This window comes from Vicia villosa, unplaced genomic scaffold, assembly GCF_029867415.1.
Source record: "Vicia villosa cultivar HV-30 ecotype Madison, WI unplaced genomic scaffold, Vvil1.0 ctg.001588F_1_1, whole genome shotgun sequence".
Classification (NCBI taxonomy): Eukaryota; Viridiplantae; Streptophyta; class Magnoliopsida; order Fabales; family Fabaceae; genus Vicia; species Vicia villosa.
Window position 1 is genome coordinate 265,366 of NW_026705667.1, and position 15,457 is coordinate 280,822.

The 15,457-nt window shown below is 33.7% G+C and overlaps 2 protein-coding genes across 2 annotated transcripts in view; one reads left to right on the plus strand and one right to left on the minus strand.

Annotated features, from left to right (window-relative positions):
* Positions 1–6,821, plus strand: part of LOC131635910 (secreted RxLR effector protein 161-like) — a 31,324-nt gene extending 24,503 nt beyond the window's left edge. The window contains exon 2 of the mRNA XM_058906547.1: positions 6,757–6,821. Coding sequence (XP_058762530.1) covers positions 6,757–6,821 — 65 coding nt within the window. The remainder of the gene's footprint in view (positions 1–6,756) is intronic.
* A 3,685-nt stretch (positions 6,822–10,506) lies between these two features.
* LOC131635911 (vicilin) lies at positions 10,507–12,937 on the minus strand. Its single transcript, XM_058906549.1, has 6 exons — positions 12,604–12,937; positions 12,284–12,459; positions 12,029–12,109; positions 11,602–11,925; positions 11,039–11,351; positions 10,507–10,834 (listed from the first exon to the last, which is right to left on the minus strand). The coding sequence occupies exons 1-6, from the start codon at positions 12,905–12,907 to the stop codon at positions 10,641–10,643; spliced, it is 1,392 nt and encodes a 463-aa protein (XP_058762532.1). The 5' UTR covers positions 12,908–12,937; the 3' UTR covers positions 10,507–10,640.
* Positions 12,938–15,457: the final 2,520 nt, after the last annotated feature.

The window sequence follows — 15,457 nt, forward strand, 5'->3', positions numbered from 1 at the left end:
TCACAGGCTATTGATACTACACCTTAAGAAAAGGTTCAAGTCTGAGATAGAGTTCAAGACAATAGTGCCACTCTTGTTGAATCGGAATCTTACTAGCTACACAAAGGTTCAAGTCGTAGACACCTTTTCTTATGCACAATCTTAGAAACATTTAACGTACTTCTAAAATTCACCTTTTAAATTTAAGTGGGGGATTGTTGGAATACTTGGAATGATGATAATTTGGAGGAGGAGTTGGAATGATTTGTTGACATTAAATGAGCAATAAATGAGCACAAGTAAGAGTTAATATGAAGATGAATTTGAAAAGATTCATTTTAAGTCCCACATTGGAGGGAACACAAATAATACTAGTGTACATATATTCCAACTTGAACAATTGTTCTCGGGCCCAAGGGCACCTACAATTCTATAATGGAGTGAGGACACGCCAAAATGCAATCATGACATACACGCGTGCGCGCCGCCGCCTCTGTCCGTTCGGCCGGCTCGGTTCGGTTCGGTCCGGTCCGGTCTAAATGAATTAATTTTTTGGTACTCAAATTAGTGGAAATTAATTTTCATTAATTAATTAATTCGGTGAAAAATTAAATACTATTATTTAAATAGTAGGAAATTAATTAATATTTAATATTAATTAATTACGAATTGGTGACGTTTCCTAAGACCATGTCTTAACCTAAATTTTGACTAGGTTTGCCTGTCCTCAAGAGTCATTCGTGACTTGCTGACCAAGTGCATAACGGCTACCTTGACTGGGTCGGTTCCACTCTCCCACTAAATTTTCGCCCACGATTCGGTCCACTAAATTGGATCTTTCTTTGCCTATAAATATATTGCCTTCATTCATTTTTTTGGCACTCCAGAATTCACAATCGAATTCTCTCCTCTCTCCCTTATTCTGCTTCATCTTATAAATATTCTTTTCTGTTATCGACTGGATTTATTCCAGAACTACGATTGATTCTTAAACCATCTTTGAAGGTGTATCAATTAGAACGATTCATCAACCGTGCAAGTGTGAATCGTATTTCTTGAAACGAGTTGTTTTATCCTGGAGGCGTCGTGGGTATTTAAGAGCTGCTTTGCATAAATTAGGCAGTACCGCAAAACGTCTTAAAGAAATCATACCTATCCGCGACTCAGCCGATAATTTCCTCTGTGGCATTATTTTCATAAACCGAAAAACAACAATACCTCACTAAAAATGCACATGAACACCATCTATCATCTTGTCTTTATGCGCTGATTATGAAAAAAAACATTTAACACGCATTGGAACAAAGTGTAGATTCATTCAAACAGAAATCACATCCTGCAAACAATGATGCAACATATAACACCGAAAACATATAACCAATGCTCAGCCTCCTGGTGTAAGGAGCTCTCACCAGATGCATATGCCCTATTTCGTGTTGCTAGAATGCTGAGAGAGACCAGAAAACATACCTGATGCGAATCTCGAATCGAATTTTTTTATAGAAAAAACTCTACGAGCTGCTTTCCTCCACTCCTTACTTCTTGAAGATGATGATTAGTTACGGATCTTTGATACGAATATCTGAGAAATAAACTCAAAGATGTTCTTGATTCTTGAAGCTCGATTCGCATGATGTGCCGTCAAGCCTTCTGAGAAATAAACTCAGAATTGTGGATAGTTGGAACTTGAATCTTGCTTGAAAACCAAAAATGGTGATTGATGATGGAGTTTGTTTTTGATGAAGATGATGATGTATGAAGGTGGTTGAAGGTGATGAAGATGGTGGAGTCTTGATAAAAAGAATGAAGGTTGTTGTGGTGGTGGAGTTTGTTATGAAATTTGTTATGATTCTTGATGGTGAAGATGAGAGAGAGAGAGAGAGAGAAAGGAGAGTGATCCGAGAGTGAGGGAGAAGAGAGTGAGGAGTGGTGAAGAGAATTTGGAGCTGTGAAGAGAAGGATAAAAAATCATGTGTGAGATTGGGAAGGTTTTTTAGTTTATATATGGTTGTCCATGGTTGTATGGTGGAGTAGAAGTGTAGCAGATTATTTGCATGATGTGTTGTTGGTACGATGGTGATGCGTTGTAGTTTATTCTTTTCCCTCTAAACTTAGCTTGCAAGTTTTGTTACACTTGGAGTATGCATACCTCACCACTTTCATGCATGCAGTAGTGGTATCACTAGAATAAAATATAATTTTTGGACACAACACATAATGTGTGGGATTGAAACAAACATCGAAAAATTGTGAGGGCAAGCAAGCTTCTCCAAACTTAATATAAATGCAAAAAACAATATTTAACATTGTCAAAGAAAATGGAAATTAGTTGGTGGGGGCTTAAGCCCCCATCTGACAGTACTTGCATCCGCCCCTGGTGGAATCTGTCAAGGATTACATATGCGTAAAAAATTCCGCATCGACCAAATACAGCAGGCTCTTCTAACTAATTAGGCATTGTTAACTGCTTTAGATATGTTGTATTAATATTATTCAGTTTAATAATATTTGTTTTTAAATTACTATTTTTTTATTATTCATATTAAGTTGTATTAATATTGTTTTTATGTTTAAAAAAATTATTTTATATTTTTATTAATTTAAAATAATTAAAACTAGTATAAATTATGTTTAAAAAAAATTAAGTGATTTTTTTATTATTTAAAATCAATTAAAACTAATTTTAAATCAATTAAATTATTTATTGAATTTTTATTTTATATATATATATATATATATATATATATATATATATATATATATATATATATAACAAAAATAGTTTAAATAACAAAAATGAAAAAATAAAATAAAAAAATAGCATGTCTCCATATGGATTGGCGACATGCTTTTGAAGTCAGAATGGGCCCACCATGTCTCCATTTGGATTGGAGACATGGTCCAAAGTGTGGCATTTTGGGAATTAATTTTCAGAGTGTGGCATATGGGAAATTGTGTTTCACATGTGTGCCATTGGGGGGAAAAATTCGAGCAAAGTCGTTGTTGGACATGTCTTGGCATGAGAATTGCATCAATAAGGGATCCTGCATCGAAGTCACGTGTTGCTTCCCACAAACTTTACCTTACTACATCAGTAAAATCTCCATTGACTTTGCATGATAGGCCAATTTCCATGTCGGACTTCTACGTTGAAGCTTCTCGCGACATGTTCAAAAATGTCTTTGAGCTTTGCCCTTTACAACTGAGAAAGCACGCCTGAAATTTCTGCCAAGTACCAGAGTTTTAGCAACCTCTAGTGTCCTACTTTAGGTGACCATATCTTGGTACACACTCATTCAAATGCCAAATTCTTGATGTTAGTGGAACGAGCGTACATCATAGAGCAATTTTGATGTTGGGGATATTTTGAGATTTCTCCCATATCAAGGTGTAACCTTGTATCAAAGTAAGTCTCATACTAGACTAGAAATCTTGAGGAATTTCTTTAAGTCTCAGCAATCGTGCACCCCTGTCATACCCCAAAATTTTCCCATCATATTTCAAAATATTTTGACTCATATGATATTCAAATGCTCAAAGATACACAAGAAGGAAGCATGCAGCCTGCCTCCTAAGCAATCAACCCACAACTAGGGTTTTGCTTCTCTTCAAGTAAAATCAACTTATGATACCTCAAATGGACTCCACGGCCTCTCATATACCTTATAGTATCCTAATGCCAAGTTTCAAGCTCTGATTCATAAGATTGTTCAGTCAACAGCTCAAATAGTCAACAATCGATCATTTTAACCTAAAGTCAACTGTGTGAATACAAGATCACAATCACAAAGATGTTTTTGATTCATGGCAAACTCAATAAGCATACAAGCAACAAGGGACAAATGGCAAACTCAATAAGCATACAAGCATCAAGGTACAAGCAGAAGAACTCAAAGAAAAGCAAGCTTTGGTCTCTCATAACAGAGCAGGTCGACCCACTATGCGGACAGGTCGACTCAACACAAGCAAAATAAGAGGAACTCAGAAAATCAGCAGTTAGGTCGACCTACTCCCAACACAGGTCGACCTAAAATGAAGAAATTTACATATCATTCTGCTAGGTCGACCTACACAACAACTAGGTCGACCTAATATGTGAAAAATTCCCCAAAACGCATATGAAGTGGATTCTGGTCGACCTACTTCTTTGACAGGTCGACCTAACTGGGAACAAATGACATCCAAAAGACATGCAGCTCTGTTAGGTCGACCCAGCCCTAAATTAGGTCGACCTATCTGATCAAAACTGACTTCCAAAGGATATGCAGCTCTGTTAGGTCGACCCAGCCCTAAATTAGGTCGACCTATCTGATCAAAACTGTCAAAATTTCTGGTTTTCTCTGCATCAACTGAAAGGCACTCATATATATTATCAAAGGTTCAATTATTGAAAACAACACCAAAGACTGAAAGATACACAAAGGCTTCTCATCTTCGTTCTTCGTCATCTCCAACACAATTACACATAATCATTCTTGCGTTGAGGGTTAGTGATCGAGTTCGATAACGTCCATGGAACGGAATTGAAGATTCCTAGTGGGTGAAGATTTGTGGGGTTTTTGGTGAATAAAATCCGAGGGTTTTGTCCTCCAAGATAGGTGTTTCTTGGGGGTTTTTATCAAGAGTTTTCATCGAGGATTCGGCTGAGTGTGACGATTGAGGAACAAGGGTTCAAGCAATTCAAGACACGGCAGAAAGGAATCAAAGTGAAACTCTTGGATCACCTTGATCTTGCTCAAGATTAAGGGGGAAGAAGATTCAAAGGATCGACATAATTGGTTTATCGTCTATCGCTTTGTTTTCTTCTTTGTATATACTACTTTCAACATTAATGGAAGATTTCCCAATTTCAATTTGGAATTGGGGGCAGACGTAGTCGTAGCGAGGACGATCGACGAACTGCCTAAACAAATATCGTGTTCTTGTCGCTTTTACCTTTTCATTTACAGTCTGTTCATAATTGGTTATAATTGCAAAATTGATTAACGATTCAAGTGTTAAAATTGTGAATTAAAGTTCTGCATAAACATCACAATTCACCACATCTTGAATCACCATCAATTTTATCATTATCACCAAGTGTTTGTGTTTTTGCTTATTTCACTATTGCTGCATTGCAAACGTCGTTCATCATATAAGAAGTTAATTGATTTTCAATAGAGCGACGTATTGATTCTATAGTGTATTCTCTTATCGTTTATCTCAAGCTGGTTAGTGGTTTTAACACATATACAATCGTTTCAATAGTGGTTCGGAATAGACGCGAGTCGATTCAGAATCACTTCCGCTTAAAGTTCAATTAATTCTGCAAAACTGTGTAAGATCTATTCACCCCCCTCTAGATCCTAAGGCCAACGTCTAACAAACTGTGGTCAAATTGCAGTCAAAATGCCTGATTTTTGGTCAACATCAACATTATAATGTTATATTCATCATTTGATCAAAGTTTGGTCATGATTCATCTAGAAGAGCTCCAAAATCATCAAAACCCTAAGGTTCTAAATTAGGGTTTTTAAGGAGAAAGTCAAACCAACTTTGACTGATTGTATCTCTATCATAATTTCTCCAAAATTCCCCAACCAAAGCTTAATCTCAGAGAAATTTGATTCTCTACAACTTTCATGTTGGGCACAAAGTCAATAAATGCACCATTTGAGAGATATAAGCCAATACATTACAGGTCCTTCTAGAAACTCGCAAAAAGTTGTTTTCTTCCAGGAGCCATATATGCAAGATAAAATCCTCAAATGAAAAAAAGGTTCCAAATTGGCTTGTAGAGGACATCTTGGGCTTTCCAAAAAGTCCAAGATCACCTCCATATGGTAAATATTGAATGAGTTATGACTGGTGCAAGTTGGGCAAAATCTGGAAAATGCATGAAATCCTAATTTGTGATTTTCACACTTTTAAGTAATGGGCTTATAATCTTGAGTCATCCACGTGATAATAAGCTTGCAAGAGGCCCATGAGTCAATCTTTATTTATTTTATGATTTTATTTCAATTATTTTTGATTTTATTTATTTAATATCAATTTAAACCAAGTAAAATCATAATTAAATCAAAGAATATCCCATAAATCAATTCCCATTCATTTATTCAGATCCAAACTCAATCAAAAGGATCCAAAGTCGTTTTAGCATGATTGGGAGAGAGGTTTGCTAAAGATAGGAAGAAAATATATGATTTTTATTCAATTTTCTTTCTCTCCAAGAATCAAAAGATCCAAGCCCAAATTTTGACCTAAAACACTCTCTATATATACTACAATAGATGCAGCACAAGGGTTCACGAGGTCAGCAGCAAAAGAACTAGGTTTCACATCTCAAAATTCAAGACAAAAGTGCACCATCGAATTTCATGATGCAGCCAGTTTCAAAGGCTTTCAAGCCCACATGCGTGTTCCTGAGATGAAAAGGAGTAAGGATGCATCGATTTGTATGGTCAAAGCACGTCGAATCATCTCATGCAAGAACACCGTCTACACACTTTCGTTTGAATTCGATTTTTAAATTATATGATGCTTTACTTGAAACTAATTCCATTAACGAGTTTTTGAGGTTCTTTATAATAGGTCTGGACCATCATTTGAAGCTTATCACGGCCAGGACTCGATATGCCATGGTTAGGGCATAGTAATTGCAAAGCTTTGAACGTCAACTTCCAAGCCGATTCAGACCTTAAGGATGTCATAAATCGACTTGCAGCCCTCGATTTAGGGGAGAAGAGGTTTTTTTAACGTTGCTTCCGTAAGATCTTGTTGTTTTTGTTGTTGCAGATTTAGCTATGGAAATTTGCAGAAAATCGCAGCAAGACGGTCGCGAATCCAAGGCAAAATCGTAGCAAATTCTGGGGCTGGATTAATGGAGAAAATGAATAGTAATGTTGGAAGATTGTCTTGCACGCGTGGCCCTTTTGCTTTTCTCCATTGGCCGGTCAAACGACTCCTTTCTCCCTCTTTCTGCTATTGGTTTACGCAGCACATGGGCCCCAGCTATGAACTCTTTGACTTCCTTTTCAATATTGTTTAAGTTTTATATTTAATTTATTTTAATTATATAGTAAACAGCAAAGGAAAATAGCTTACATGGCTAGGCTTGTAATTTGCAAAGTCCTACACCTGGGTTCGATCCCCAGGTGCTGCGTTTTTATTGTCATTATTATTCTAATTCGTTTGCCATCATTATTTCACAGATCCCACGGATCTCCTCTGCGCGCGACCATGCTACCTCCTCATCTCACAGCCATCAGATCAAAGCCAAGTTGGATCCAACGCAACAGAGCTTGAGGGTGCACCATGGACTTTCCAGGGCGTTCCACACACAACCGGTGCCAGTTTTTTTTTTTTTATTTTTGTTTATATAAACCCTTTTCTTTCTTTTTCTTTTTCTTTTAATAACTAGTTAAAATTAGGTTTTTGATAATAATTTTAATTTAGTTTTAATTAGTAATTTTAATTTAGGTTAACCATTTTAATTTAGATTTTAGTTAATAATTTTAATTTAATTTAGATTAATAATTTAATTTAGGTTTATACCATAATTTTAATTTAGGGTTTTAATTTAGACTAATTAACTTAGTTTTAGGTTAATTATAATCTAATTTTTATACTTAGGTTTATTTAATCAAATTGGGTTTTTTATGCAAATATTTATCTTTAGGTTGTAATTTTAATAATGACTATTAATTTTAAGTTTTAATCAGATTTTGCCTTAAAACTTCAAAAAATCATAGATAACCATAGAAAACCTTTTGGTAGATGTTGCCCATTAACTGTAAGTTTAGGTTTACCCATTAGGTTTTTTTAACCTTCAAAGGTTTAGGTTTACCCTTTTGTATCAAACATTGAATTTCTTCAAACGCGCATTCTTTTCTCATCCCATACTCCATTGATTGTCGAATGCCCTCTATTTAATTTTTCCCTCTTATTCTTTATATTTATTTAATTTTTGCCTTTATTTAAAATTATGCCTTCATTTAATTTTGCCTTTTTATTTTACTCATTTGTTTATTTACTTATTTATTTAAGTTTCTGCCTTTACTTTAATTTATTTATTGCCATTTAAATTCTAGAAAATGTGTATAGGCTTGCAAAGGTTTTTTGTAATAGTTAGGTATTATTTTCGTGCCCCATTCTTCCTGTATTATGTAACTGCCCCAAAGCCTTGTAATAGTTGTAGGATTTATTTTCTGCCTTTTATTTTCCCCTTCCCCGAAGGCGTTTATTGTAATAGCGTAGAATTTTATTTTCTGCCTTTATTTCGCCGTAATATTAATTGTCGTGGTTAGTAATCTTAGGGAGTGCAAGCCTTGAATTAATTTAGGTCACTAACTAAAAGATAATTATCTGAATTGAACCACGTGATTGTGCCACACACACACTTTAGGGTAACCTTTCTTGTTGCCTGTTGCCTCTAATTACACTTTAAAAATAGTCAAGTCCCTCGGATACGAGGATACCTTAGCAAATGTTACCCTCAGTTCATTATCATCATTGAAGATCATAAGTCCCTTCGATGTTGCCTCCGGTTATATGATCTTGTCCCTCGAGGTTGCCTACGATATAATGATGATAGTCCCTTTCGATTGTTGAGATATCCTCATTGGTTGCCTAAAAAGACTAGTTTACCCTTCCCTTAGACTATCTGCCCTCTTTATGGCAGGGTCAGTCTTATGGCGAACGATAATTTCGATGACCCTTTAAATCCAATAAAAGGACTTCCTACCCTCCTATGGTATGGATAGCCCTGAAAAGCTAAAATAACATTTTTATAATTTAAGGGTAGTTCCTATTAATTGCTTGCTCTTTTTCAAATTCAAATTCAAAAATCTTTTCCCACTTCTTTTCAAAGAATATTTTCAAAAGACTACGCTTATTTACAAGCTAAAGTTCTTATTCAAATTTCTATTCACACACTACTTTTCAAACAATTCAAACATTTTGAAAACAAAGTGAGCTAAGGAATTAAGAGCCCATGGATAACCATGGATACAAAGGGTGCTTTAAACCATCCCTTTGTATAATTTACCCCCCGAACTCAAAGTCTTTTAAAAGGTCTTTTTCTGTTCTTTTAGCCTTTCTATATATTGGATAAAATAAAAGTCGGTGGCGACTCTTGCTTAACCGCGACATTTTAAAAGTCAGTTCTCCCACCGTATTACAACCTCGAATCGTAATCTTATCCTTCTTGTGTCTTTTGATCCGAACGTTCTTTGGAGAAACTCCCATCTGCAATGTTGTAGCTCGCAACGAGACAAACAACTTCGATGCTAACCCCGACCTAGAATAATACACGCAGCCACATGACAAAGAACTCAAACTCAGCTGCTCAACTATTCTCGAATTTCCCAGAATTTTCTAAGTGCTAGAGGTTCTCCAACATTGAACCATGACTTTTCTTGACTCATATCTTTTTACCCATGACTCAAATCAAAAAAACTTCCAACTACACCGATGTAGTATGCCACGAGCTAAACAATATCGCTCTTGATCACTTTCCAAAATAGTACCTTGGACCATGTGCAATCAGAGCTTCAAGTGGGCAGCCTATCCATTCTTAAAGTTTCTCTAAAATTTCTAAGTGTTGCAAATTTCTCAACCTTGAACCATGAATTTCTTTGATTCATATCTCTTGATACAAGCATTGTTTGAAGAAACTTCCAACTACAATTTTGTAGATTGCCATGAATTGAGTAACTCCTTTTTATCAATTTGAGCAATATCGATGATATGAATGAATGTATTGGATGAATGACCTATATGAAATATGCACATGAATGGGATGTGAAAGCTAGTTAAGAATAAATATGTGGGCAAATTTTGGGGTGCAACACCATTCAAACAATTGTTACTATTTTTCTAAATTTTTTTTATATGTTTAGTGAAGTTTTATACTGATATTAAACATTATATATTTTTTTATTTTTTTACAACAAATTTAGAAGATTTTATCCTGTACTCCTACATTTATTTTCATACTCCTATATTTTATGAAAATGTCAATTTTGCCCATGTGTAAGTTTAACTAATTTATTATTTTATTTTCTTAATATTATTTTGTGTATCGGATGGATTTGCAAAAGAGTTTCGATAGTCTTTTTTTTTTTTTTTTTTACATTTTTAAAGTTTTATTGTGTTCTAGAAGACTTTGCAAAACAATTCTGATATTCATTTTTAACTTTTGTTTTAGATACCGGAAGACTTTGCAAAAGAGTTCTAGTATTTATTTTTTATTTTGTTTACCGAAAGACTTTGCAAAAGTTTTTTCGATAGTCAGTTTTAACCTTTATTTTTTCTAACGGAAGACTTTGTCAAAGAGTTCCGGAATAAAAAATAATTTTTTAGGAAAACTGCAAATTCTAACGAATAAACTATTTATATGAGAACATTTTAGCCAAACAATATATAATGTAGGGTTAGGGAAATAAATTATGGAGTATGAGGTGAAAATTTCCAAATTTAAAAGTTAACAAAAAATATTAGCTTATTTACTTAAATGTTAAAAAAGAATAGTTAAGAGGAGCACACTAATATTCTTAATTTATTTATTCATAATAGGAAAATGGAGTTATAATTATAGTTACAAGGGAAAGTCGTTTTATTCTTTGCTCACTATGAGCTATAACACTTTAAAGCATACATGCATACCATTTGATAATTCATTAAAAAGACCCCAAAATTGAGTACAAATGATCCTTTATTTCTAGGCTTCTTCTCTCCCTTTCTTGAGGTTGAGCATTCGCAAAGTGAGATTGTTCCTGATTCTCTAGTAGCCTATCAACTTCTTGAGCTGATCCAGGGAATGCAAGCTCTTTCACTGGGTTATGAATCTGACGAATCACATTGTCTTCCTCACCTTTAAATTTTCAATCACCCAAAAATAAACATATCTTATTATTTTTCTCCCCTTTATTTAAATAGAACAAGGAGACTTAAAACACTAACTTAAAATTCATATACATATATATATATATATATATATATATATATATATATATATATATATATATATATATATATATATATATAGAAAAGGAGATTGAGTAAGAATATAGTATACCTGCAAGGAAGTTTCTCTGGTTGTTCTCAGCATTGATACCAAAGCCAAGTAAATTGAGATTTGACGAAGCTTTTACGACAACTGGATGACCTGCTGGAATCACAAAAACATCACCTGTAGACAACTTAGCTTTATAATTTTGCACTTGTTTCCTTATCTCTTCTTCTCCTTGTTCCTTTTCCTCGTCGTCTTCTTCTTTCAGGCCCTGTTGATTCTCATTTCTTTGACCCACAAGTTCAAAATCTCCGTTTCCTTCATTAACTGTTACTATCACTATGGCCCTTGAATTATAGTGTGGCAACAAAAGAGACCCCTAAAATAAAAGTCCAAAGAATATATAAATATGTGTTTTAGCAATATGTTCTATAATTAAAACATGTTATTTAGTATAAAAAAATTCTTATCTATGAGTTAATAATAAAAGTTTGACATTATAACTTCACAAAATTTAAATCCTTTAGAATAGTTGTAATTTGATCTTGTGTAATTTTAATTAAGAATGATTTTATATATAACTTGTTGTGTAGTTTATTTGTCTACGTTATATGATAATTTTGATATACCTGGTTAATCTCCACAGAATTGACAAATATATTTAAGTCTTGAAGTTGTGGATTTTCCTCCGGAGTGATCTCAAAAAATTTACCAAACTTGTTGGAATAGATAGGATCACGACTTCTCAAGTTAAATGGTTCAGATTCAGAAGATGCACTTTTTTTGGAGCTAGACTTTGCATTTTTGCTCAATTCCTCAATTTGTTTCCTTGATATTTTGACTATTACATTCTCTTCTTGACCTTGTTGCCTCCTATCTTTAAGGCCTCTCCTGTGATGTGTCTTTTTCTCATGCTCTTCTAAGAGAACCTTCTCTATCTCTTCATAATCGGTCTATAATTTTTTACAATGTATACAAGGAAAAAGTGAATATTTACATAGGTAAACCAAACAAATACATAAAAAAGAAAGAAGAAATAGTTTGTTTTATGCTTACATTGAAGGAAGCCTCTAAAATGTTTTTGCTGAACTCAGATAAGATGGACTGTTGGTTTTGATTTCCAGACACTAAGAAAGACTGTTGAAAGGAAAAAAAATAATTATACGATCAATAGAAAAAGTTTATAGTAAAATCTGGATAAATATAGTCAAATTGTTGTCATGTTATAACAAAGACCTCTAAAAAAATAGTTTTATGCAATTTCATGCATACAATAATTGATATGAGAAAAGTTAAATTTAGCTATATTACCTGAAGTTGACCTGGTCTATTTACGGGAATGGCAAGATCTAATACTCTAAGATCTTCCTTGTCATCTCGATTAACTAAATAACCAATTGTGCCAGCAGGAAGTTTTATGGTATCTCCACGCTCAAGGTTGAAGGAGCTTCTGTCGTTGGGTTTCAACACTGTGAGTATTGCTTTTCCTACAAATTGCAGATAACATTATATTTTAAAAATGAACTTAATTTATCATTAAAAAACATACCTGCAAAGTAAGAAATATCATTATTTTTAAACAACAATTTATGATTAGTTTTTGATATTTAACTTGATAAATAATAAATTACCACTAAGGACAACAAGAATGAAATCGGCATCAGTTTGTTGTGGAAGAAATATGGTGTGAGGTTTGGACTTATATTCCAAAAGACGGTAGTTTTGGAGATTCTCAAATATTTTAGAACGTTGATCAAATTTTGAGAGAAGACGAATGTGACCGTTTTCATTCTCAAAAAGAGTTTGAAACCTCTTAGACTCAAAGATAAAGGGGTTATCTTGATCGGATCTAGAAGAAACACACACTGAAGCTAGGAAAGCAATTCCCAGCAGCATCAAAAATGGAAATGAAGCTTTCATTGTGGTCGCAGCCATGTTGATTTGAATTATTGTCTAACTTTACTCGATGTGGTTGAATGAAGTACACTGATCGTGAGAGGGTATTTATAGATATAGAACAGAAAGCTATGTAATTAACATGCACCAACATTTGGCCATGTTGTATCATGCAAATGGACGTGTGTTGAAATGTACAAAATTGAGGTGGCAAAATGAAAAGAACATAACATGGGTGGTGGAGTTTTGTTTGAATTTGATGAATCTGGACATTCTTTAAGAAAAGGAGGATGATATATATTTGTCTTCATCACTCACCAATGGTTGGATTTGGTGGGTATATTACTGAGGCGACTAGAGAGCGTTAAGAAAGAGAATAAAGAGTTACCCATATCGCATCATATAGAATTGAGAAAATGTATTACTAAATTGAATATGGATTATCGGCAGCTTCCATGCTTGCAGCTGATTTTGTAGCAAAATTTAACCATTGAATTGATACAACCATTTTAGATTAAGAATTCAATCTTTTCTAATTATGAGCAATATTTTATACCTCTAATTATTTATCATGCATTGTTCAATTATAAAGTAGCCCTAACTAACCTTTTTGTCGGAAAAAAAAAATCATCGACTAATATATTCAAATTTCAGCAATGCACACAATTTTTATTAGATCCAAAACTAAATTATACATACACAATTTTTAATAAGATCCAAAAGTAAATATTAAAATTTTTAAATAATCAATATATTACGTGAATAATAATGTCACTTTTATTAGTGTGATCGATGTTACACAATTTTTATTAAGATCCAAAAGTAAATATTAAAATTTTGAAAATAATAAATTTATCTTTGATTCCTCTACAAAATTATTATGTACGTAGTTTTAGTCTCTGCTGTTAAACTGATGTGTATTTTTGAATGATTATTTTACAGACCTGTTTATAACATTATAAAAAGTTCCTTGAAAAAAATGAAACTCAAAATTTGATTTCTATGTCAAAATTTACATTACTTTTATCATTATCTTTTGAAATTAAAAAATTCATTTTTAATTCTTCTCATTTTAAAAAAATTTATAATTTGATAAAGTAATATTTTATAATATTCTATACAGTATGAAAAAAAGCATTCTAAAATTTAAAAGTTTAAGGGTAATTAACCAGTTTTCAAAATTTTAAAAAATAGCAAAGACTAAAATTACATGCATAAAAGTCTTGTAGGGATTGAAATATGTCATCTTTTATATGGACTGAAAAATGAAATTTGAGATATTTATAGGGACCAAATATATTTAGACAATTTCTTAACCCACCCCATGGCGTACTTACGCACCACAATTGACAAAACTGCCCTCGTATTTTCGTAGATGCCACTCCGAAAGCACCTTTTTTTAAAAAAAATGGTTTTTTCCGTAGATAGATCTATGGAACCCCTTAAAACATAGTGAAACGTGGGATTTTTCTAATTAATTGGGAAAATCAGAATGTTCCGTAGATACATTACGGAAGATTTCATGAACTTAATTAATTTGAGATTTTCTCAATTAATTGAGAAATTAATTTGGGATTTTCCCAATTAATTTGTAACTTAATTTGGAATTTTCCCAATTAATTGGGAAAATCCCAAATTTCACTATGTTTTAACGATTACGATGTGATCAAACTTAATTAATTTGGGATTTTCTCAATTAATTGGGAAAATCTCCAATTGAATTACCAATTAATTGAGAAAATCCAAAAATTCTCAATTAATTGGGAAAAAGGGGGCTAAGACAAGTTTCAAGCTAAAAGGGGGCTAAGGCAAGGTGACCCCTTATCACCATTCTGGTTTCTCATAGCGGTGGAGGGGCTAGGAATGTTAATAAATAAAGCATCCGATAATGGTAGCTTTGTGGGATATGCCTTTGGAAACCAAACAGAAAGATTATCTCACCTCCGATTCGCTGACGATACTCTAATAATGGAACCAAGTATTATGGAGAATGTTGTAACTATTAAAGCAATTCTCCACCTATTTGAGCTTGTATCAGGCTTGAAAGTAAATTTTCCTAAAAGCAGTCTAATTGGAATCAAGACAACAAATGTTTGGGTGACTGAAGCAACAAAGGTGCTGAAATGCAAAGCGGGTGAGCTACCATTCAAGTATCTGGGCCTGTCGGTTGGCGCAAATCCGAGGCGGGAAAGCACATGGTTTCCAGTCTTAGATAATGTGAAGTTGAGATTATCGAGATGGCGGTGTCGTAACTTATCTATGGGAGGTCGGTTGGTGTTATTACGCTCTGTTCTATCTGCAACACCCGTGTTCTACCTTTCATTCTTCAAAGCCCCATCAGGTATTATCTCTAAAATTGAATCTCTCTTTAAGCAATTTCTTTGGGGAGGGAGTGAGAACATTAGAAGAGTGAACTGGGTCAAATAGGATAGAGTGTGTATGGATAAAGAAAATGAAGGATTAGGCATTAAAAACATTAAAATCTTTAACGTGGCTCTTTTGGGGAAATGGGTCTGGAGGATGAGGGTGGAGAAAGAAAATCTTTGGTATAAAGTCCTCAAGCGTAAATACGGCGAGGAGGAAGGAAAA

Excerpts from the sequence above, each read along its gene's own strand:
- LOC131635911 (XM_058906549.1), bottom strand. The coding sequence starts at position 12,907 with ATGGCTGCGACCACAATGAAAGCTTCATTTCCATTTTTGATGCTGCTG. Across the intron at positions 12,110-12,283 it reads ATAGACCAGGTCAACTTCAG|TCTTTCTTAGTGTCTGGAAA; the intron begins GTAATATAGCTA and ends TCCTTTCAACAG. Across the intron at positions 11,352-11,601 it reads ATTCTGTGGAGATTAACCAG|GGGTCTCTTTTGTTGCCACA; the intron begins GTATATCAAAAT and ends CTTTTATTTTAG.